The 23,017-nt window shown below is 37.6% G+C and overlaps 1 protein-coding gene across 3 annotated transcripts in view; it reads right to left on the bottom strand.

Annotated features, from left to right (window-relative positions):
• LOC106523970 (sodium/calcium exchanger 1) overlaps positions 1-20,326 on the bottom strand; it is a 154,553-nt gene extending 134,227 nt beyond the window's left edge. For 2 of the 3 annotated variants that reach the window (XM_014017561.1, XM_014017563.1), the window contains exons 1-4: positions 19,828-20,325; positions 8,862-9,785; positions 6,757-6,921; positions 3,118-3,908 (exon numbers count right to left, since the gene is read on the bottom strand). In XM_014017561.1, coding sequence (XP_013873015.1) covers positions 3,118-3,908; positions 6,757-6,921; positions 8,862-9,737 — 1,832 coding nt within the window. In that variant the 5' untranslated portion in view covers positions 9,738-9,785; positions 19,828-20,325. Of the gene's footprint in view, positions 1-3,117; positions 3,909-6,756; positions 6,922-8,861; positions 9,786-19,827 lie in introns of all 3 variants that reach the window. The other variant, XM_014017562.1, reaches the window with a different exon arrangement.
• Positions 20,327-23,017: the final 2,691 nt, after the last annotated feature.

Genomic DNA, 23,017 nt, shown 5'->3' with positions numbered 1-23,017 from the left:
TATATATATAATATGGAAATCTGGCTGCTGTAATCAATCCTTCTCACTAAATATTTAAAAACAATCCATCTTTAAAGAGGTATATATCTCATGTATTTAAAGTGAAATCTGTGCAACTTAATCAGTTGATTTTTCTGTAAACTTTGTCATAAAAACAACAGACCCACACCCTTCACCCCAAGACTTCTTGGTTTAAATTGATCCTCTGTTATAGAATCAGAGTCATGTTATATGGTGTGCAGAGTTATTTGGAGCACCTTGCAGCTCTATTTTTGTCAGGAGTGGACCGAATGCAATTAGCAGGCTACTTAATAAAACGTGGGCCAGCAATTTAATTCATTTTATGCCTCAAGTTGATACATTAGAATAGTGTTTTCCCGTCAGAGAAAGGGGGAGACAAGAAAAATATTTAGTAACTCTTTGTGAAAAAAAAAAGCAGAGTACGTAATCTGTTAGTTGTCAGTAAAACTTGAGTCACAGTTTTGAATGCGTATCGTGGGCATTGATACATATTCAGTAGCTGGTAATTCATATCACACAGTTGGTCATGCACTTGTCACTTTTTGACCTTCTAAAGGGATAAATACACACAAGTATGTAGGCTATCAATTATATCATTTCCATAATCAGGGAGCCAGTGGAGAAACATGGTACAGCTGAAAATCAAATTATGATTCCCTCCCGCACGCACAGAAACACACAACCAGACTGGAAATTCACACTCCAGTAACCATCACAGATTGGCTATTTGAAATGCAGCTCTAGAATGTAGTTGTGTGTTTTGAGCAGTATTTTTATTTTTTTTAACATTGACAAATTAAACAAGCAGACTTTTTTTTATAAATGTCCATCTTGTTTAAAAACCACAAACATTGGATTTTATGAAGTCAGACACTGTTTTTCTAACTGCCAAGTGCTTAAAATAACTTGGCACTTGTGATGTAGCCTCAAGCCGTCAAAGGCAAAGTTGGAGGATGACCAAAACTCAAAGACAGGGCAAGAAGCTGGCCACCATGAGAGTAGGAGGCTCGACTTGAAGAGAGGAAATTGAATGATACCTCAATTTTTGGGTACATAATATATACAGGTTACGCAAAACACCAATTTTGCAATAAATCAAAAACGTTATGCTCTTCCTCATACATTTACAAACACAAAATGCTCTTTAAAATGTTAAACTGCTGTAATATCTTAACAGGTACAGCAAATCTAAAACACAATCTCAATGCAATTAAAACTATTTCTATTAGCTCTGTAGAGGTATAACAAGCTGGCTCTTTGTAAAAACACATCATTACCTTGTTGCTATACTGTAAGCTGCAAAGCATTGTTCAGGGTGACTCAGACAATGTTCCCAGGTAATTTATCCTCTAGTATTAGAACACTGCAGATGTGAATGCTACATTTTAAATAAGAAATATATTTCTTTTGTGTCAAGTTGGTTGAAATATGCCAATGTTGTTTCTACTGTTGCATCACCTCAATAAAAAAGAAGGTAAAACCTGAAAGCTGCAAAATTTAGTGTATTACCAGCAAATTTACTAGTTTAGACCTACAGGCTTCTTCTAAAAACACACTGCTGCCAAGAGTTATTTGTGGAGATGACTAACCAAATGTTTGCAGGAAAAGGGGGCCTTGAGTAAAAACCAGCAGTCTATGCTGTTGAAGTTTAATGGAAAACAGTACATTTTGGGTGAAACAAAAAGTTGTGTGGAACAGGTGTTTCTCACTATATGTCGAAGCAGGACTGCAGTGTAAATGAAAATTCTATTAAAAATTATTTGCTTGGTAACATTACACAACCCATCTTTTCATCAAATGCATTCAATTGATGGCTAAAATTAAAACAAATCTATGATAATCATCCCAAATGCAACCCAACACCTCTTACAATGCACTACGCCTATAAACCACTATAGCCTGAATAATATATTACAAGCTTATATACTGCTGTTCATATACAGTAATTTTACTGCATTAAAACATTTGCATACAGAGAAAAATCCCATCAAATTATTTTACTCCAACAATTTTGTACTGCTGTTAACATGATAGAGTTTAGTCAATGTGCCACATTAACAGTGTGGGGAAAAATATAATAATAATTCAGATCACTTTATTGAATCGTACCATCAGCAGACAGACATAAAATAAATAAATTACCCCCACGGAGCGGACAGGAATGAAGAGTCCAGCTGATGTCTTTGAGCAATGCTACCACTGAGGCAAAAGGCCACTTGAATTGTGGTCAAACAGTAATAACAATGCCAACCATGAATCAACATCAAACAAACAGTCGGTTAAGTAAAGCTTTGAACAGAGGATTCGTCATTTCACAGCAGGGATCCTTAAATTAATGTCAAAGACCTTTTCACCTACAAAATACAACAAAAAGCATCTACAGGGTTCAGGTTAGATGTTCTGGGATGTTCTCACGCAGTATAAAAAGAACCAAAAAGGGCAACTAGATATTTTAAAAGGCTATTGTGAATCTAAATTAACTTTATGTGAGACATACCCTTTCTTAGCATTTCCCTGGTACCCTGCGGTTTAAATTCTTGAACCATTTCCAGCAACAAGCTGCTCCCATCTTTTCCTCCCATTAGATGTTTAGCTTAAAAAAAACCTTCAATGTTTGTCATCATTTTCTATAATGACATCTATTTAAAATTCAAGCCACCTGCGGTCTAACCAGTAATTACATTTTCAAACACACTTCTGACCAGAACCAAAAGTGCAACAGATTCTGCTAAATGTACGGGAAAAAGTGCAAAAATCAATTTAAAAAACGCACATACACAGTAAGACTAAAGCAGCAGCATGACAGAGTCCAAATAAAGGGAATAAGCAGATGAATGAACATAAATGAGTCAAAAGGAAATAAGAGAAGTGAAGCAAAGAGTGTTATGGGGGTGTTGATTTTGAAGAATGGCCATCTGAGCAGTCCGCCACTTTGCTCATTGTGACCGCATCACACCAGCAACTGCACCTCTCACACAATCAGAAATTTGAAACATTACTCTGACAAAAAATACAGTGAAGGATATAAATTACAAATATTTATTTTGGTGTTCTATTGGATTTGAATTTAAAGAGAAAATGATCAAAGCTACTCACAAGATTTCATCATTTTGAAATTCCAGGACGCCATGAGTGTCTTCAAAGTCTTCTCCACCACCGCGGGCTGTTCCTTCAACCGTTTTATATGGCAGCATGACCACACCTCGCGCCCCGGATGTTCTCAGCACCTTCACTTCCATTGTGCCGATGCTCTCACTGACGTGGCAAACAGGCTCCTCGAACGTAAAGATACCAGCGTGGTCGTCGTCGAATATGGTAACGGTCGCTGTGGAGGGAATGCCGAGACATGCCACAGAGTCTACGTGGTTCGCCGATTCACCTTCCTCCGGCTCCTCCCCTTCTGACGTCAACACCTTGACACTCGAAAGGTGAATGAGGAAGTTTTCGTCCTCTTCAAATATGTCGTCATCAATGATGCCTACGCGGATCTCTTTCATCGTCTCACCAGGCTTGAACACCACCACCCCCTCGGTGAACTCGTAGTCAGAGCCAGCATTGGCCGTGCCATCTTCGGTCCGGTACTCCACGGAGACAGTTTTGCCCAGGTCGCCGCCTCGCCGCGCCACATTCACAGCCACGGTGCCACAATTCTCAAGACACTGGTATGAACCTGGTTCGAAATAGATCTTAGAGATGGGATCGTTATCACCAGCGTCAGAGCGAACCTCGTGCATGCTGACGGCCTTCCGTGCCTGATCGGCAGCGTGTTTTTTCAGAATATTGCCAGCGCCTGTCATCAGCCGGGTGGCTTGGCATCGATAGAAAGCTCGACTTTTCTGCTGCTGGCTCAGAACTTGGTAGTTGGCAAGCTCAATGAGTTGTTCCACCTGGTGAAAGAAAAAATAAATAAAAATGCAAAAGAAACAATAGTAATCATCAAACTGTCCCCAAACAAAATTATTGCCAACAGAAGCAATTTTACAAAGCTGCTTTGCTCAAAATCCACCAAATATTTTTTTGATCCACAGGTAAGGTACCAAAACAATCAAATTCAAAATGTATTTTTCAAGCTGCTTTTTATGTGTAGATACAAAAATGTGGTTCATTACTTGAGTTCAAGAGTCTTTTATGCCAAAATTGTTTATAGGTCAGAGTTAAATGGCTTTAACAGAAACAGAAACGTGCATGGCAGTAATCATTTTTCACACCATTTGATAGCAGCAGAATTCCTCAAATAATTGTCCTTGTTTGCAACTTTCTGTTGGTTATATTTAATTAAGCTTCTAAGTTAATCAGCAGTCATCACTTAATGTACTGCAGATAAAGTGATCACTAACAGTAAACAGATGAGCTAATCAGAGTTGTCAGCATGCAAGATTAAATAAACATGGCTACACTGAAGCCAGTGTTGTACATTACTGCTTGTGACAGTGTTGCACATCTTAGTGTCAATTAATGTTTATATTACAGGTGGGTTTCTTCCATAAAATGATGGATTACAAAGACCACACTTCACTTGTCCTGTAACATTTAGGTAATCTTACCTTGAACAGCCTTAAACCCATTTCTCTTGATAACTAAAACACTGGTGAGGCAATAGCTAAATAGACTCATTGTGTGTTTTTGTTTTGATTTCGGATTTTTGTGCTTGCACAGTACACTGACTGGTGGAAAACAAGACACTAGCACAAGTAGGCCTTAGCTAAGAGCCAGAAATAATACAGAGAAAAAATATTGTATACATTAGCTGTACAGACAGCAAAGATGTACTAAGGATTTAACTATTTGATGCACAACGACCATTTAATCCCTAATAAGTGCTTGGAATGTACAGTCAGCAAGTGTTGAATTACTGTTACTCACACTAGAGAATATGAAATCCACAAGTAACTATTTTTGTTTGGAGGTTATGAGGTGTCAAAACACTCTCGTTTGCACTGCGGAAACTCTAAAGGTACCAGGTGTCTAGTAATCTCTGTAACTATGAGTGTGTCTTAAGAAGGATAGATTTTATCATCAGTGCCCACTGCAGCAGTAAAGCTAGGCTATCAAGAGTTCTCTGTGGATAGACGTTTCGACAGATGATGCCATTTGTGTAAATCTCAGTCAAGCCACTTCTGTTCAGTTGAGGTGGGAGGAAGCTCTAACTAGATTGCCCGTGGCATAGGCACTATAGGCAAATGCTAAGGGCACAGTCCATCTGGGGGGCACCACAAATGGGGGATGATTTTGTCTAAAATGAATTATATTACCATATTTTTCGAACTATAAGCCGTAACTTTTTTCCTGAACTTTTAACCATGCGGCTTATAGATCGGTGTGGCTTATACATGGATTTTTTTCTTCAGACCAGGGGGCTCTTATGCTCCATTTGCTTCAACCACTCGCTTCAAAAAAAAAGAAAGGAAAAAAAAAGAAAAAAGCGATTGCTTCCAGAGCCGACTGTTGACCAGGAAGCAGCGATTTAAAGATAGTCAATGGCCAAAAACTCATAAAAGGGGATAAAACAGACATTTTTCACAGTGGAATCTGACTGATAAAAAGTTTGGAGCTTAATCCAGGACCAGTTTGTGGATAAATGTCGAGTGAAGAGCCGCAGACTTTTTTTTTCCTCATTGCACTCCCCGGGGAAGGAATTCCATGCAGTGACGTATGCTGGGGCGGGAGGGCTATCCCACCACAGCTTCAGAGCCAGCATTACCCCGGGAGGACAAAAGATACCGCTGTGTGACGCAGCTTTTCTCAGCTTGTTTAACTCCGACACTGAAGAGGAGGATTTCGATGGTTTCAGTGCGCCGGAGGACGATGAATGAGACGTTTTGTTGGACCAGAAACTGTTAAAGAAAACTACCAAAATAAGGTCCATTAAATGAACCGTATTCCTCCAAACTTCAATTCCTAAAAGTTTGCTTTTTATGTTTTGATGTTGAATTCACTTTTTTGATGGCAAAATTTGGGTGTACTGTTTTTTTTTTTAATGTTGGGGGTGCAGCTTATAGTCCGGTGTGGCTTATAGTCCGAAAAATACGGTAACCATTTTAATTCGACAACCTGATTTGTAAAGATAAAAAAATAGAAATTTTAAAGACAATATATTTTAATTTGATATGTGAGTATATGTAAATTAGCAGTGCGATTTAAAAAATTGCACAAGGGAGCCACCTGAAATTTTGCCTTTGGCCCCAAATTGACTAGGGTTGGCCCTGCTAGATTTGGTCAGGTTTATTTTTCAAGCTAATTCTAAATATAAAATATAACAATAAACAAATGGAAATATTACAGTAGTAACATGAGTCCACAAACACAAGTGACCTAAAGGCCTCCACAGTTTTAGCGAGTAGATGTACTGTAGAAGAGCTATGTCTCTGTACCAAACCCCTCCCTATCAGCTTAGTTTTTGTTTTTAGAAAACTATACAAATTTAAACGCCTAATTGTATAAAACCTTTGTGCACAAAGACTTTGATATTCCAATTGTTTGCATTCTTTGTCAAAAACTTCTGTACATTTTAAGCCTTACTTCAGTGCATTAGTTGTTTTGCCTGCTGCTGAGAAATTAGGACAGCACAGTGCATGTTTGACTTCACATTGAAATAGGCCTATAATCACTGAAATAGAAGAAGCCAGAAAGTACATCATCTGTTCCAGACTATTTTGTCATTTTGTTTTATACAGAAAGGAAGACAAATGCCAGAGGCCAGCTGTAACCATGCATCATGTTAAACTTGTTACCAACCTCCTTGTCAGGGTGTTTCTGTTTGAGCTCCTTCAGGATCTTAGCCATATCTCGGCGAGTCTCCTCCTCATCCAGATCCTTCTCATCAATGTCTAAGCCAAGAGGCCCATCCAGAAAGTCAACACCATGAGAGTTCAGCATCTTCCCATCCATCTCAATGTCCACCTTAAAAATTAAAATGACATTTGATTTAAAAAAAAGAAAGAAATTCAATCCACCGCTGGTCTAGGGCTTTAAAATAACATCAGTTCAAAGTGCTTGAAATCTCTGCCAGTAAAATGTATTTTTGGTTTTGTCCTGCTTTATACTGTTCAAGCAGTGAATATTCTTATTGACATTAAAAACAACAACAATAACAGAAACATTTCTTTATAAAACCCATTTTATCTGTAACATAAGCTTTAGAGAATTTAGTCAAATATAGTATTTTCTTTTAAGTAAACAGTGTGGCCATTCATTGTGTTTTTACTCTTTTTTTGCAGCTATCAGATTAAAGAGGTCCAGACCGTGCATTTATGTGTTCCTCTGAGAATGATTTTAATCAGCAAACTGTCTTTTAGCTCTTAAAGCAAGATGGCAGTGATTACGCTCTTCCCTCTGGAATACTGTTGGAATGACATCAGCAGATTTGTACACCACAAGCTGATGTGAAAATGCTCTTGATGTAAAAAAATAAATAAAAATAAAAAAGAGCAACAATTTTTATTAATCTCAAAGAAACAGGCATAATTAAAACAGAAGCTGTTTCTAAATTTAGAACATTGACACAGAGAAGGTTTTATTTCTGTGAGTAGCAAATATAAATGTACTCTCCACAACAACAATGAAAATGTAATTAGATCCATCCAAGCAGTGCATCACCCCACACAGAATCTGATAGCAGTTAAACAGGAAATTAAAAAGGTAGGATTACTTTAAAGGCTATTTGTGTTTGCAGTAATATGTTTGTTAGCATCCGTTCAATCTATTTGATTCTATATAATTTGTTACAAATGCAGCACATGTAACTTATTTCTGCTTACCAAGAATGATATTTGAAAAGAGTATTTCATGATTTTCACTAGTTGCCTTGTGAAATGTTTTCATCAAGAGTAAGTAGGTAAACTAGGAATTAGAATTTCACGATGCGGTACACCTCGATACACTGCCAATGATCTGGCTCATTCAAGTTATGTATGAAGCAAAAACAAATATACCTCAGCTTTTATCCACAGCATGATGTAATTTAACATATTCCACTCTACAAAGAACAAGGCAAAGGAATGGCTTTGTTTACACTAATTCACTTTTGTAAAACCTGACAAATATGAAAAAAATAGTTCCAATGGCAGCTAATATATTTAAAAATACAAGTAACTCAGCAGAATGCAGCAAAATATTTTTTGTATATTATAAATAAAAAATAGCATTTTCTTTCTGGGATATGTTTCGATCAACATGATCCATATCAAGTGTTATTTTTACAACAACTGTTAAAGATGTAAAATTGCTTCCCTCCTCCTCTTTCCGAGCTGGCGCAATTTATTCTGTTTATGTCTCTCTCTGTGCTTATAAAATAAGTATGGTTACCCCTCCCCCTCACGCACTGCTTACAAAATTTACACAAGTTTACTGAATTTACATAAAGTTATGAACTGATCTGAACCAGAAATTGGGAAAACACCACACAGCAACAGCTGCCGAAGCTGTAAAATTGATTCCAACCTTTATTCAAGCCTATTTATTCTTTATGTGTCTTTCTGTGGCTTCATAAAAGGATTTATCAAACACGCATGAATGAGTCAAAGCAACACTCTGTGTATGTTTTTGATGAAGGGATAAAGTTATAACATGATATCAAGCTAAAAAAAACAGTTTTTACATGATATTGCCCCTTTACTGCAAGGATGCACAGGTGATCAAGTCATCAAACGGGTACGTTCATGTATTGGTGTGACCTGGTTTATCTTTACATTCCTAATCTAAACATTTTTTTGTTATGGTAAGTTAGCATAATGTATAAAACAATACATTAGCTGCAATAAATAGTATCAGTTCATCTTTTTCCTTCTTCATATTTTAGTTTTATTTCTGTGAACTCTCAGTGTGCATTTTCATGACTTTACCTTGGAAGGAAGTGGACGATCGCCCTCTGTCTCGATGATCATCCGTGGCTGCTTGCCAGTGCGGTAACGCTTGTACACATACTTGTAAAACAGCAGGCGGCGGTCAGCCACCCAGGCAAACACCACGCAAATAGGAAAGAAGAGGAAAGTGAGCAGGCCCTCCCACACCTGCACAACTCCAGGAGAGATCACGGACAGGATCAGGTAGAGCCAAATGTAAGCGAAGATACTCCAGGCGGCCGTGACAAAGAAGACGCGAAGGTGCTTGACCTTCCTCGTCTCGCCGTCAGGTACGACATACACGCAAATCCCGATGATGACAAACATGTTGAACGCTGCAGACCCCACAATGGTAGAGGGGCCTAGTGTGCCAGCGTGAAAGCCATGACCTATGATTTCTATGACAGACAGAAGGATTTCAGGAGCAGAGGAGCCCAGAGCCATGAGGGTGAGATTGGACACTGTCTCATTCCAGATCCGAACCGTAGTCGTGGTGGTTTCTCCGTTGGGTTTCTTGATGGTGATCTCTTTTTCCTGCGATGTGATGACCTCTATTGATGCCATGAAACGGTCTGCAATGATTGACACGCCAAGGAACATGTAAACCAAAGCCACAAAATACACCGTAGCCCGTGCGACCTTGTCTCCAAATGATGGGTTCCGGGGCTCCCAAACAGGTAGCAGGACCCCCTTTTCACACTGTTCAGCTTTGCTGCATTCAGTTTTGTTTGTGGACACCGCCAAAACTGAGCTGCCCAGGTTTGGCTCAGGAGGGGCACCAGCCAGCGTGGGATGGAGCTTAAGGAGGAGAATCCCAGTAACAACTGCTAGCCTCAGAGCAGGCGACAGGATGGTGGTGCAATCCCAGCAGCCCATGCTGACAACACGACCAGGCCTGGGAGATCACACTGGAGAATTTTCAACCTGTGGAAGACAAGGAAAGAAGACAATATTCAGTTTGCTGTGTAACAAATCCTGCTCAACATGATGACAATTAGCTGGTGACAGTTTGTCACATAAATGAGAAATATTCTTAACAGCAACCATTTCAGGACTGCATTAATCTGAAAATATATTAGGCTGACACAAACAACTGTTTAATAATAAACTGCACTTCAACTAAATATAGAGATGCTAGAAAACACACATTAGAAACAAGAAAAAAACAACAACAAAAAAGAATTATCTGCAATCAATGATCATTTCTTCAAATAACCACAAACACAAGTATATTGTTTTATTATATTACCACCCATCTCAAGGTGACAGGTAGTGAAAATGTTATTTTTTTTATTTATTTTTTTTGCCTGTGTGTGTCTGTAGGTCTGTTAGCAAAATAAAAGTCCTAACTGGATGGATTTTAACAAAACTTTCATTGAGTAACCACTGGTTGTACTTATAAAACCATTTACATTTTGAACTGAACATAATTCAAACTGGCTAAATTCACACACCATAGACAATCACATTTAACAAATCCAAATAGCTCAGTCCATTCACAAATAAAGATACAATTTGTTGTGAATGTAGCTGAGAGTCATCCTCAATAGCCCACACAATTATACTGATTTTGTGCTTAATTTATTTTCTATGTTTGACCAAAATAGCTATAATTATAACAGCTATTCAATAAATAAATAAATAATTAAATAAATAAATAAAATAAGTAGGTCATACAGTTCATAGAGGATCATGTGCACTATCAGCTGACTATCAACATAACAGCTATTTGATCTTAGTTTAAAAACTCTGGCAGGGAATCTGTAATTCTTCAAGGGATGATAGATATTTTTTTACATTCATTTGGTTTTATTGCTGCAGTATGAATGAAAAGTATGATTTCATTTTCATGGGCAACATACAGACTTGTTCACTAATAGTGTCTAATAGCATCCTTCATAGAACAGATTTAGTTTAGTTTTGAAATTCAGCAAGAATTTGATTTTTGCTGCAAGTGCTTCCAAACAAGCTGAGGTAAAATAGAAACAATGAACATCATAATTAGCTATGAATCAGTTGCATTGACAGAAACATGTCCCCATTTACCAACACACAAGTTATTACATGAGCTAATTGCACAATGTTGGGTCATTCTCCACAGGGAATATAATCCATTTGTTTATAACTGAGCAGTAATCATGAGTGTGGACGTGTACGCAATAAGTGTAATCAGAACGTTTTGCACGTTCCTCTACAGTCATCCAAACAGCAATCATGTTGACTAATAAATTATTTTTAACCTGCATGCAGCTTTATTCTAATCAAAACAAAAAATAATAAAAAATAAATAAATTGCATAAAAAATGCACACAAAATGTATCATTTCATCATTAAGACAGACGGCAATTGATACCACCATATTGCTGATGCAATTTAGTGGTAATATATAAGAAAGCGGATTTAGTGAGGACTCCAAAGGACCTCAAGATGAAAACCAGAAGCTGCACAGAGGCTCACAGGACATCAAAGTCACTGCTTGAACTTGCAAAGCACACACACACAAAAATGTTGATCAGGAATGTGCACAAGCATAACACTTAAAGGATGTTTCAGTACATGACTTCAATTATTTTCAGAAACTTGACTAAAACACTAAATCTGACATTTTTGAATTTATTTATTTTCTCCAAAAGTAGAGGCAACTTTATATTTGCACTTCACTCACACAAAGTGCTAACAGAATATGAATAATAGAAAAAAGAAAAAGCTATTTTTCAAAGATGTTGGTAGATTACATTGCACTGTAACTGAAAAATAAAAGTTAATAAATAAAACTAAATAATTGAACATTTGAACAATTCCTATAAATACAAGAACACTTTTTAGGGCTTTGTTATTTATTTGTACAATATGTTCATTTATAACTATGTTGTCATATTTTATCCATGACTATTATAAAATGATCTACAAAAAAGTCTGTTAGAAAATGTACATAAAAGAACAAATTCAAATGTCACAAAAAATATCTGACAAATCACTCCAACTCTGATGATTAATGTGTCAATCTGATGATTGAAACATTTCAGATTATATCATAATAAGCCATATTACATTAATTACATTAAATATTAATATTACAAATTTCTATTCCAATAACTAATCAGTATTTTTCTTATGAACTAGTAAAGCAAATAACAGATTTTTTTTCCTTTTCCTTTTTTTCTTTTAAAAAACATGGTCTGGCATGTTTGCAGCACAGATTGTAGCCTGCAAGACTGCAGACAGCGAGCCAAATGATCTTTTCAGCCACCCTCGTGTGTATCATAAGTCACAAAGCAACAAACACTGTGGATTTTTAGGAAAGCACTGCCACACAAGCTGCAGACTTTCTAATCAAACCTCAAAGAAAAACCAAGACCCTCATAAAAAATCCCCTTAAACAAGCTTCCTCTACCTGCCTGCCAACATCCATTTACCAATAATTAACTTTTCACCCTTATGTGCAGACACGACACAATTTACTAAAGCATCAATAGTTACAGCTGTACTTTCCAACCACAAACTTGTTTATTGTTACAAATCTTGAAGCAGGTAATGTTTTCAATCATGTTGTGTTTTCCAAGTCCCACTAACAGCTTTGGGGAATAAAAGATTTGAAAACCTTAGGCTGAATAAAGTGTAGAATACTGTAAGTTGGCCGTCCAGCCATGTAGATGATAAACTCTTCTTTAATGTAAGAGCAACAAGACATTCAGAAATTCAACTCAACATTAAACATTTACTTAATTCAGCTTTAATCCAACCAAACATTTCCCTCTCAGATAGGGGCCTTGCTTCCCTGGATCGGCCATCTTGTGCGGTCAGAAAAGGTTTTGTGGCATTTTCAAATGATCCATTATTCACTGTGCTTTGGGATTTGGTTGTTTTCACTTGGGGATCTTCCTTTTTCTAATCAGGTTCATAGCTGCACAAATTGCCCAACACTAATATTCTCATTTCAAAACAGGGTTTTCTGTAGCTTCACAAAGTGGAGCTAATGAATTAAAATGAGTAAAGTCATTGTAGGCATCAATTAATCCTGCTCACAAATTCTGTTTTAAGACAGTGATTGGCTGTGTGATTATCACAGCATTTTAATGAAAACATTTGGATTATATTCAAAAAAGGGAAGATTTAAGTGTTTAAAGTTTGCATCTATTCCTGTGTGTATTTTTCATTTGATCACATCACAGGTAATTTTCAAAAACAGATTCTGCACAACATCTGAAATGAATATAAGAAATCAATCAAACTTCTTGAAAAAAATGTTTTTTCATGTCAGCTAGTGATCACTGAATGACAATATTACAGTGGTGGTTACTGGTGAATTGCCAGTGTAAAACTGAGATTTTAAACTGACAATGAAAGCTACAATAGTGGTTTAAATTAACAGTTTGTAAGTAAATAATTAAAAGGTGATATACAGTCCATACCTAAGGTTGGCACATTTGACTGATTGTCTAAAAAGACAAAAATCATGTCTGCTGAGATTATGCAAAACAATTAAAATTCTAGTATTTTATGCAACGGTATTTAATATGTAAAAATGCTATACAATGATCCTAGCAAAGGGTAATATCTTAACTGAAACATTTGTCTATTTTGAAATAATTTAATCAGTCTGCATCAGATGTTTGCTAAACCCATGAAAAACAAATAACTGTTATAATTATTTTGCAACGATAAAATAGACGTGGAAGAAAATGCATAAAAAATTATTTTAACTGTGCCTTTCTGAGTAAATTGTGTAGAAAACAAAAGCCTTCCAGTTAGAGACGCTGTCGGTGGTAAATCCTTTTATTTTCTCCAACACTGCTTCACCACAGGTTCACATTTTCAAGTTGAAGGAAAAAAAAACAGTAGATTGTGGTCAAACTTTGTTATGATGGAATAATTTCTGTCAAATACTTTCTGTCAATTATTCTTTTTCACATTTAAATCATTCAGTTGGTGTCTATATAAAGTGGAACTGCAATGCTTTGGTCTGAATTCTTCCTTACTGTAAGTTAACTCCACGAGCCCCTCTTTCCCACTTTTTCTGAGGTGTGTCTAAGATCAACTCGTTTTGAGGCTGTCTCTTTAAATCCAAACGAGGTGCTTCACACCTCGCCCCTCTCCAGCCAACAGAGCAGTCCATTCTAGTTTGATAGAGGGGTTTAGGACTACAAGTATATAGTGGCACAGAAACATTTTATTGACAAATTAACTAAAAAATGTCAACAATCCAGCCTTACATGTTGGAGCCAGAGTCTGATTCAGAGCGAGAGGAGAAAGAAGACGACAAAATTGTAGTTGTCAAATCCAGACCTTATATATCTGTTCCGTTGGAAATAATTTATTGTATTAGTTCAGAAAACATAATAGAAAATAGAGAAAGTGAAAACACAAAGAAGTCCGGATATTCGAATTATACAAATGAATGTTGAGGTGTCTAAGAAGCACAATACATTGGCAGTTGTTAAATACTCTAATTTGGCTACACTATGCAGGAAAAAAATGCTTTTTTTAAATTTTATTTTATCTTTTTTTTCCTGTAAGCTAGCCTCCAAGCTATTGCCACCAAACAGTAAATGGTTTATTATACTCTGTAACGGTTTATTTTATCTATAAAAAAAACAACCTCAGCAAACCTGAACATCACTTGTGTCACTTTCCCCTTTTGACCATTTAGAAATAACTCCAAACAAGAAAATCCTGATTAAAATTTTATACCAATATTAATGTTTTGAAAAAATAAAGAGTCTTTGAATTACTTTAAAATAATCAGCCTTTTCTGTGCACCGTTTATGATTACAAGATCCATCCTAGTGAAATGATTGACTGCTAAAGATGCAATTCTCTGAAATCCACACCAAATTAAAAGGTGTGTATGACACAAAAGTTGTGTTGTCACTGAAGAGTGGCAGCTGCTCCAAATTTTATTATTGAAATGTTGGGTTTCAAAGCATCTCACATTGCTTTTCAGCTTGGTTTTTTTTCCAAGACAGAAGACAAGTCGATCCTGAATTTTAAAGGGAGAAGAAAAACAACAACAACAACAACAACAAAAAAGCTAATCTAATCCCACCATGTAACTTGACCAATGAATGATCCCCAGAGGCACTAACAAATCGCTGCAAAAAGCCGAGGTAACTTAAACCATGTGCTTGAGTTTCTTCTGTCCCAATACTGTCATTTTTTTTCAGAAGCCTTTGAAAGCAGCACCCAAAGGAGGCAAAACACAGCTGATTGAACCTACAGCCAACAGAAGCGATAAGACAGGAATTCATACAACATGAACACACTTTCTGCATAAATTGCTAATATTCACGGGGAACCGTCATGCATGAATGTTCCCATGAGTCTAAGTGATGTGGTGGTAGAATAATCCAAAGAAAAAATTGCTCTGACCTTACCCACTGAAAATTAACAAGGTGTTATAGAACACAAAAAAATGTTCTCTGGGGCAGCCAGCCTGAAATGCTTTTTCCACACAATGAGATGACACAATTATAAAATATTTAAAATAGCGAGTGAAAGGAATTCAAAGTAACGTGGAAAATGAAAGCCATTGGAAAGAAAACAAGAAATGCCAAATGAGAGGAATGCTCAAAGAATATGTCATTAGGAGTGAGTGTAAGAAAAGGGTAATGAGCCCTCACCTCTCAAAGAATTCAAACCTCTGCAGTTTCTCACTAAGTCAAACTTTCCTAACTAAACTGAAACACAAAAGCACAACAGCTGCTGAACAAAGCTGAAGACTAACCAACCACATTGATAATCAGTGGAGTCAAAGCCAAGGTTTCCTTTCATTTATTTATTATAATGGAAGGAGGGACCAAACTTTCAAATATATTTCCTAAAGCCTCTGTCTTTGTTTACATTTCAACTATACAGTGGCATCATATAGATGCAGGCGTCTATAAGGTACAATAAGCAAAAATAACAAAATGTAAACAGTGGAAACCAGAATCATTAGGAGTAAACAAGTCAAATCATTTTCCATTACCTACAGTTCTTTAGTCCTTTAACTACAGAATAATTTTTTTTTTCAGCTGCGACTTCGCATTCCTGTTCTGACATTTGTTCTGCCCGCATTTTCCAAATAAATAAATAAATAAATAAATAAATAAATAAATAAATAAAAATGAAGACCTTTTTGCTAATAGAGTTCCACTTGCCAAGATATGTAGTGCTGCACTAACAAAAATTATTTCTCACAGTCTAAGAACCTTCAGCTGCAAAGGCCGTTTGCTTCTAGTGCACCTGTCAAACTCAAGGTCCATGGGCCAAATGTGGCCCGCATCTGAATTTTATGTGGCCTGTGAGAGCTTCCAAGACGTATTGATGTTTTAAAATAAACGTATGCTGCTTTAAAGCCAGAACTGACCATAAACTACTTCTCCCATAATGCATGTCGATTATTTTGCCTGTGAAATGCAGCATCCCACCACTAGGAGAAGGTGCACAGGGTTCAAAAGTAGCCAGCAGCTGGAGAAATTCACTGTGTAAAATCTCCATTTAGCTGCATTTTCTGCCAGCTATGTTTGCTGTGGTCCAGTTGTATCAGAAGTGAGAAATTCCAACTTACAAGTTGCAAAATTAAACTGGAAAGCAAATCCAGTGGGCATACCCTGTCAGAAAGTGGGAGAACCCTGACTACCCCGGGTCAGAATTTTATGGTGGCTACTCACCACAACTCAACAGTGAATAAAACTCTCTTACTTTTACTTTAAAAAATATTTCTGTATTATTTCTTTCACATTCAGTCAGTTGTACACATATTACTTTTTAGTGTTTATGAAAGGATGTATTAAAATAATGCTTTTATACACAAAAATACCACGTAAAGCTCAGTTATTCTAAGCTGTAGCAATGAGATGAGGAACATGACATTACATGTTTAGTTGTCAAGTTAATTACAACTTGACAACTAAACACGTGCAGAACACATGCAGAACACACCCAGTTAGAGCTCAGAAGCTAAGCAGATTCTGCCCCGGTTAGTACTTGAATGGGAGACCACCAGGTGCCATACCAATGTAGGAATTGCACCCACATTGGTCATTAGCTATAGAAAGTCTTTTGACCATAAAGGTCATAGGTCACCTTCAATGAAGGTTACCATATCATCAATCAATTGGATACATTTTCAAGATGTGATACAATAAAAGTTTAAATTGAACTTCTAGTAACTTTATAATTTTCATCATAGCTTATTATTTTTGGTGCCATAGCCAGTCAATCCAGAATGAACATTTGACATGCAACGACCTTCATGTCTTTTTCCATAGCAAGATGAAAATCGCAAGAACTTGATGTTTTTACAGATAGAGCTTATCACCTAAAAAAGTTGCCATAAGGTAGAATTACCCTCATTTTCTGTAAACACCATTTTCATGGGGGCAACATTTCCACTGACTCTGATTGTCAGAGTTTAAAAAAAGAAGAAAAAAAACACGACGTTGACAGATTTAGGCTATGCTCGGTTTCGCCTGGTGGCACAGGGTGTTCTGTTCTGCTGTTGGGAGGTAGTCCAGCATTTCTGCCACCCAAACTGACCCAGCAGAAAGACTGAGAAAAACTATAGATCTCTCAGTGGTTGCCTTATTTGTCCAAAATCCTCTTCAGATCACACAACTGGTTTGTCTTCCTTTATTAGTTCCATTTGTAGCACGTTTGACCTTCCAGGGTTCTTAACGATGTGCATAAATTAGATTTATTTCACCTGTCATTTTATCAGCTCTGTGTCCGATCTATAGTCTTTAGTTGTGGAAAAACTAACTGCATTCAGGCTGAACGAATCTCATTTGTGTTGTTGTCGAATGTGTAACATTTTAATGAAGGTGACAACAGTTAACCCATAATGCAACACAGTATGTTCACGTATAGAGGGAGGTAAGTGAATATTATATTTGTCAAAGCAGCCCAAATTTAAATTTACTGATTTGCTCCAAGCCCACCAATATATGTTGACTTTTGGATTTGGTCTTTGAAAGAAATAGCCATGTGTTTGGTTTGTTTCCACCAGACATGAATCTGTGCGTGTGTGGAGTCAGGTTTGATGTCATACAGCTCTCACAACAAATCCTATCAGTGTTTAAATATACCTCAATAGATCGTAAAGATGCTTTTACTTCATTTGGTTGCTATGCAGCAGAACAAACATCTTTTTCCTCAAAGCACAAGTTTTACTCAAAGTGTCTAGGCTCACAAAATATTTTCTGTACTGAAAACTAAAATGAACTGCATCCCATTTACAGGAGAGAGCAGAATTTATAGTTGGAAACCAGAACTCTGGACACATGGACCTGCTCCTCAAATGTAAAAAACAAAAGTTACCCAAAAACTTACAAACATCAGCAACGATAAGATAGAAAGTGGGCTGTTTATATCTTCCATTCCAAGTTGTGAGATGGAAAGGTGTTTGCCAATAAAAATGCAATAAAAATAGCAGTAAAACAATTTTCATTTGAGTTTTCATTATACATTTACGAGATGTTGAGATATTGCATACGATGATGACCGACTTCCAAGCAGGACAAAGCTCATTGTCCTCTCAGCCATTTGCCACCATGTTCCAGCAGTTGTTGCACTGCAGTGGCTATAAGGCCGGGAATAAAAGTTGTGCCTGTGTGTGTGAAAAAAATACTCCTATAAGAATAGGACATTGATTGATGCTGAACATAGCGATTGAGTAACTGCAGTTTTAAATGTTAGAAAGAAAAGAAAATCCATTATCTGAAACCATCTCTTCCCTAATGGCTAAAATGAAGCATCACTGCAGCAGATTATAAAATTCATCACCTACCCTCAGCATTACTGCTGGAGGGTAAATAGCAGTAAAGACCCCTGGCAGCATTTCACCTTCCTCCTCCCCCCTTGCTTTGTCATGAATAAATATTTCATACTCCATAGTTGATGCGCTACAGTTCTGTGTCATAAAAGCCCTCAGATGAAGTCAGCTGGAAAGGAGCTGCTTGTGGGGGAAAAAGAGCCTTGATGGTACCTGCAGCTGCTTCAAGCATTTGTAGTGTCATTTCAGGGAAATGAAAAGCCGCTGTTTGCCTTTAATATTGTGCGGGCCGGTTCACACAGGCGCCGGGATGTGACGCTGCACCTTTCCCTGCCTTATTTTATTTTTAAAACTATTGTTTTCCCCTCTCTCTTATAATATGTGAAAAATATGTCACGTGTGTCATAAAATGTGTCAAATTTTGATCAAAATGACTGTTTCAGATTTCTAAACGTTCCCCTCCAATCTGCTCTGCACGGAGGCGCACGGGGCACTCCATCAATCCACATGGACATGTGCAGTTCTGGCGCAAAGGATGCAGAGGCCCCTGCAGAATTGCGCCATGCGTCTCTTACTGCGCAGACATCCTTCAGGCAAAACGCATGTTTGTCACCCAACTTTCACACCTATAAAGGGTTTAGGGTTGGGGTGGGGTGGGGGTGTAAATCTGAACGTGCTCTGAATCTGTAACCAGCACATCTCTATAAATAGGTGAAGCCTGGACTTTAAAAAAAAAGGAGAAAGGGAAGAATGAGTGTGGGAAAAAGGGTGGGAATGTAGGGTGACTATTAAGAAGACGCATTTAGGGTGCTCTACAATAAAACACTGATGCACCTCCCGTTATTTGTTTAGAAACGAGTGGTCTACTCTCTGCGGGTCTGCAAATCACACACACACACACACACACACACACACACACACACACAAAAAACGATGAAAAAAGCGCAGCAGTGTGTGTGTGGAGCGCGTGGAGGGCGAGGATGAGGCGAGGGGACAAAATCTCCACATCCAAATCCTACCCGACGCATGGTACTCCAAAGTCTCCTCTCGGATCTCCTGGCCACTTGCATCCCATTCACTCCACCCCCTCCCAAAAGATAAAGGGAAAAAAAACATAACTTGCACACACCGGCAATGCTGGAAAAGAGACAGCGACCCCGGCATTGTTCACTATTAACACATATAAAACAGAGAAACCAAAGAATGTCCTACCTTTATAATCGTGCGCGTCTCCTCAATTCAGAGTTGATAGTAAAAAAAAAAAGAAAATCAGCAGTATGGCTCTTGCAAAAAGCAGAATGGGTAACAGGAGGAGGAGGAGTGGTAGTAGAGGTAAGCCTGTAGTAGGGACTGGTAATGGAGACGCAGGGAGCTCTTATACGCTGGCCAAGACAGCGTATCCAACGACCGAGACGCACAAAGGGAGGGCAGAGAAGTCCGGATTCCCATGCACAGTTTTGTTTTTATTTCTTGCCGTTATCTTTCGTTCCTGCCAACTCCTCGTTTCCCCGCAGCGCAACCTGAGTGACCTGTATGATCGGGTGACCGGAGCGATGCTTCATCAGCAAACCCGCAGTCGCTGAGACCAGGCGCGCAGCGCGGTGGACGTCTTCCTCATTCTTCCCCTTTCCCGGTTCTCTCCCCCTCGCTCCGCGCAAGGCAGAAAGAGAGAGCAGGGGAGTGTGCGCCAGAGTGGGGAGAGAGGGTGTGTGTGTGTGTGTGAGTGTGTATGCAAGTCTCTCTGTCTGTCCCTACACACACACACACACACACTTGGATCTGTCCACTCCCTCTCTGCTGTGTGTGATCGCGCGTCTGCTTCGCCTCTCAGATGATATGCGCCCCTCAGGAACATGTCCCGTCATACTATCCACGGTTATTGCATTAAAAAGCAAACTATACTTACTTTTTTTCATTCATGTTATTTAGCCAATGACACCCCCTCACCCCCTGTCAGCAGAGCATGCCCAAAATTAATTAGGCCCCTGAACTGAGTTTGATTGGGGCCCCTGCTCCCATTCGAGACCCACACAGGACATCTAATTAATCTTATATCTAAAATGCTTGGATTATTTGTGCCTTACAAGTCCACATATCCAGGGGCGGCTAGTGTCATGTCTTTATAAGGATATCAGACATAAAATCATAGTTACATTTCTTTAAAGAGTTTAATCTCAAGCTGACGTGAGACAGTTTCAGGACAATCGGAGAGAAGTTCAGTGAAATTTTAACACTGAGTCACTTTTTGGATCATTTGGCGCATTTGACATTGCTTAATTTGCAACAGATTGCTGCAGATGAGAACATGTTGCAACTATCTGATGCTAAAGTGACGTGACGCAGGAGGACTATTTCAAAGTTGTTCTTTCTCCTTGCAACGTACCTTGAAACAAGTTTTACAAACGTCTGCAGTGCATGTGGTTCAGGTGAATTGGAAACATGCATGCACGATAGTTCAGGTTGCTAAGTGCCTTTCTGATAAAGACACTGAGCATGCTGTATTTCTTTTCAGTCAGCTGTGTGAAGGTGATGAATAAAGGCAGAGGAGGAGCCTGTCTTATGGAGGGTAATGCAAATGCCAACAAGGAATGTGTTGCTACAAATCGTGGACAATGTCTCACATCTCTCTAAATTTAATGTCATTGGCATAAATCAGCAGAGGTAAAAAAAAGTCAACTTCTGGTCAACACAGAGCCTGTGACTGATCACGATTAGCGGACTTACTGACTTTTTTCATTATACATTTGGACCTTTACATCAAACAAATGTGTCTTTAGGGCTGATGCTCTGTTTTAAATAGGAAAACTCCACCCACTGAGTGACTCGCTTTGTCAACTGTGCTGTTAAGATCCTCCCATCTACTTGTATTAAACTCATAATTGAGATTCCATCACAAGCAGTCCCTCAAGGAGTCTGGGGAAGCACAGGAATGTTAAGTGTGAACACGTTTTTTTTTTTTTTCTGTAGCTGTCCAGTTGTGACGGCACAGAAAATGAACAGGACTATTTGATCACAGCTTTGCTCCAAAATGTGCAAATCATCGCCAAAACACTCACTACTGTTTTTTTTATATTGCTCACCAATCTGTTTGTCAGATTAGTGGTGTTAGTCACAATTTTAATCAAATCAAGATCTTTTGGAAATGCAGAGCAGCTTGTATGTGACATAACCAAGAAACACTTTATAGTTCAGACTGCTGCTCATAAACAACCCTCAATAGCATTTAGCCAATGAGATTTTTTGAATTAACTACAGACAGATTTTAAGGTAAGATAAGCTCAAATGAAATAAAATTCTAAATCTTTTCCTCCTTTTTGCCCAATTCATTTCCACACTGAGTAAAGTTGAGATTTATAACGTGGAAATCTTCCTGTTTTAGATAATGAAGGTTTTTACCCCAGGTGATGCAGCTATTTTTGAGAAAATGATAGAATTAATTGGATCTGTGTAGTGAGCACCTTAATAAATCACTTGACAGTTTCAGGATATGCGGACTATCATACTGGTGTCATGAATAATGACTTGATTACAGACAGAAAGACTCATCTATTCAGAGACAGCTTCATAGAATCCATTGAGGACAAGGAGGTGGGAAAAATAGTCAAATGAATCCCATGGAGGTAAAACTAGCCAGAAAAGTGTAAGAACTGTTTCAGCCAATGTCTCAATACTTGCTCATCTTCATGTTGATGGTGAATTAAAGCCAGCTAGGCATCAGGTGAACAACAAGTGAAGAAAGAAAAATCTTTGTGTGCTCAGATTGTTTTTTTTTATTTCAATCAGCCATCCAGTTTTTAGTGTTTAAATGCAAGCAACAAATGAAAATGATTTACATATTGCTATTTAATTTTTTGATTTGAAAATGATTAAAACTCAACTCAAACTTTATTCATAAAGCACAGTCAAAACAACACAGGTTGACTCAAGAGCTGGATTAGTAAAATATTCAATTATAGTACTAAGCAGTAACATTGTGCAAAATATAAGTTATGAAACTGATCAGAAGAATAAACTTATAAACAATAAAATAAAAATGCATTAAAAATCAATGCAGTAGTCCAAATAATTTAAGTATGATTGTGTCAAAATCTTAAGCCACATCTGTATCAAATCAAATGTCACAAACAATAGTGTTGCTATATTGAACAAGTTGTATAAATTGTATATGTATATTTTTAATACAGTACTTAAATAAACGAAATAAAAATTATATTATTCAATACAATAGTGTGTGCATAACTTCATGTAAAACATACATTAAAAATCTATAAACTAAACACATAAATAGCTTTATCAAATCAAATGAACATGGTAAAATCCTCAAATACAACTCAAAGTACGTTTAACTAATTTGCAACTGAGTTCAAGGAACAAAGTTTAAATTATTTCCTTTATTAAAATA

The sequence above is a fragment of the Austrofundulus limnaeus genome, unplaced genomic scaffold (assembly GCF_001266775.1).
Source record: "Austrofundulus limnaeus strain Quisiro unplaced genomic scaffold, Austrofundulus_limnaeus-1.0 Scaffold172, whole genome shotgun sequence".
Lineage (NCBI taxonomy): Eukaryota > Metazoa > Chordata > Actinopteri > Cyprinodontiformes > Rivulidae > Austrofundulus > Austrofundulus limnaeus.
This window is presented reverse-complemented; position numbering and strand designations above follow the sequence as displayed.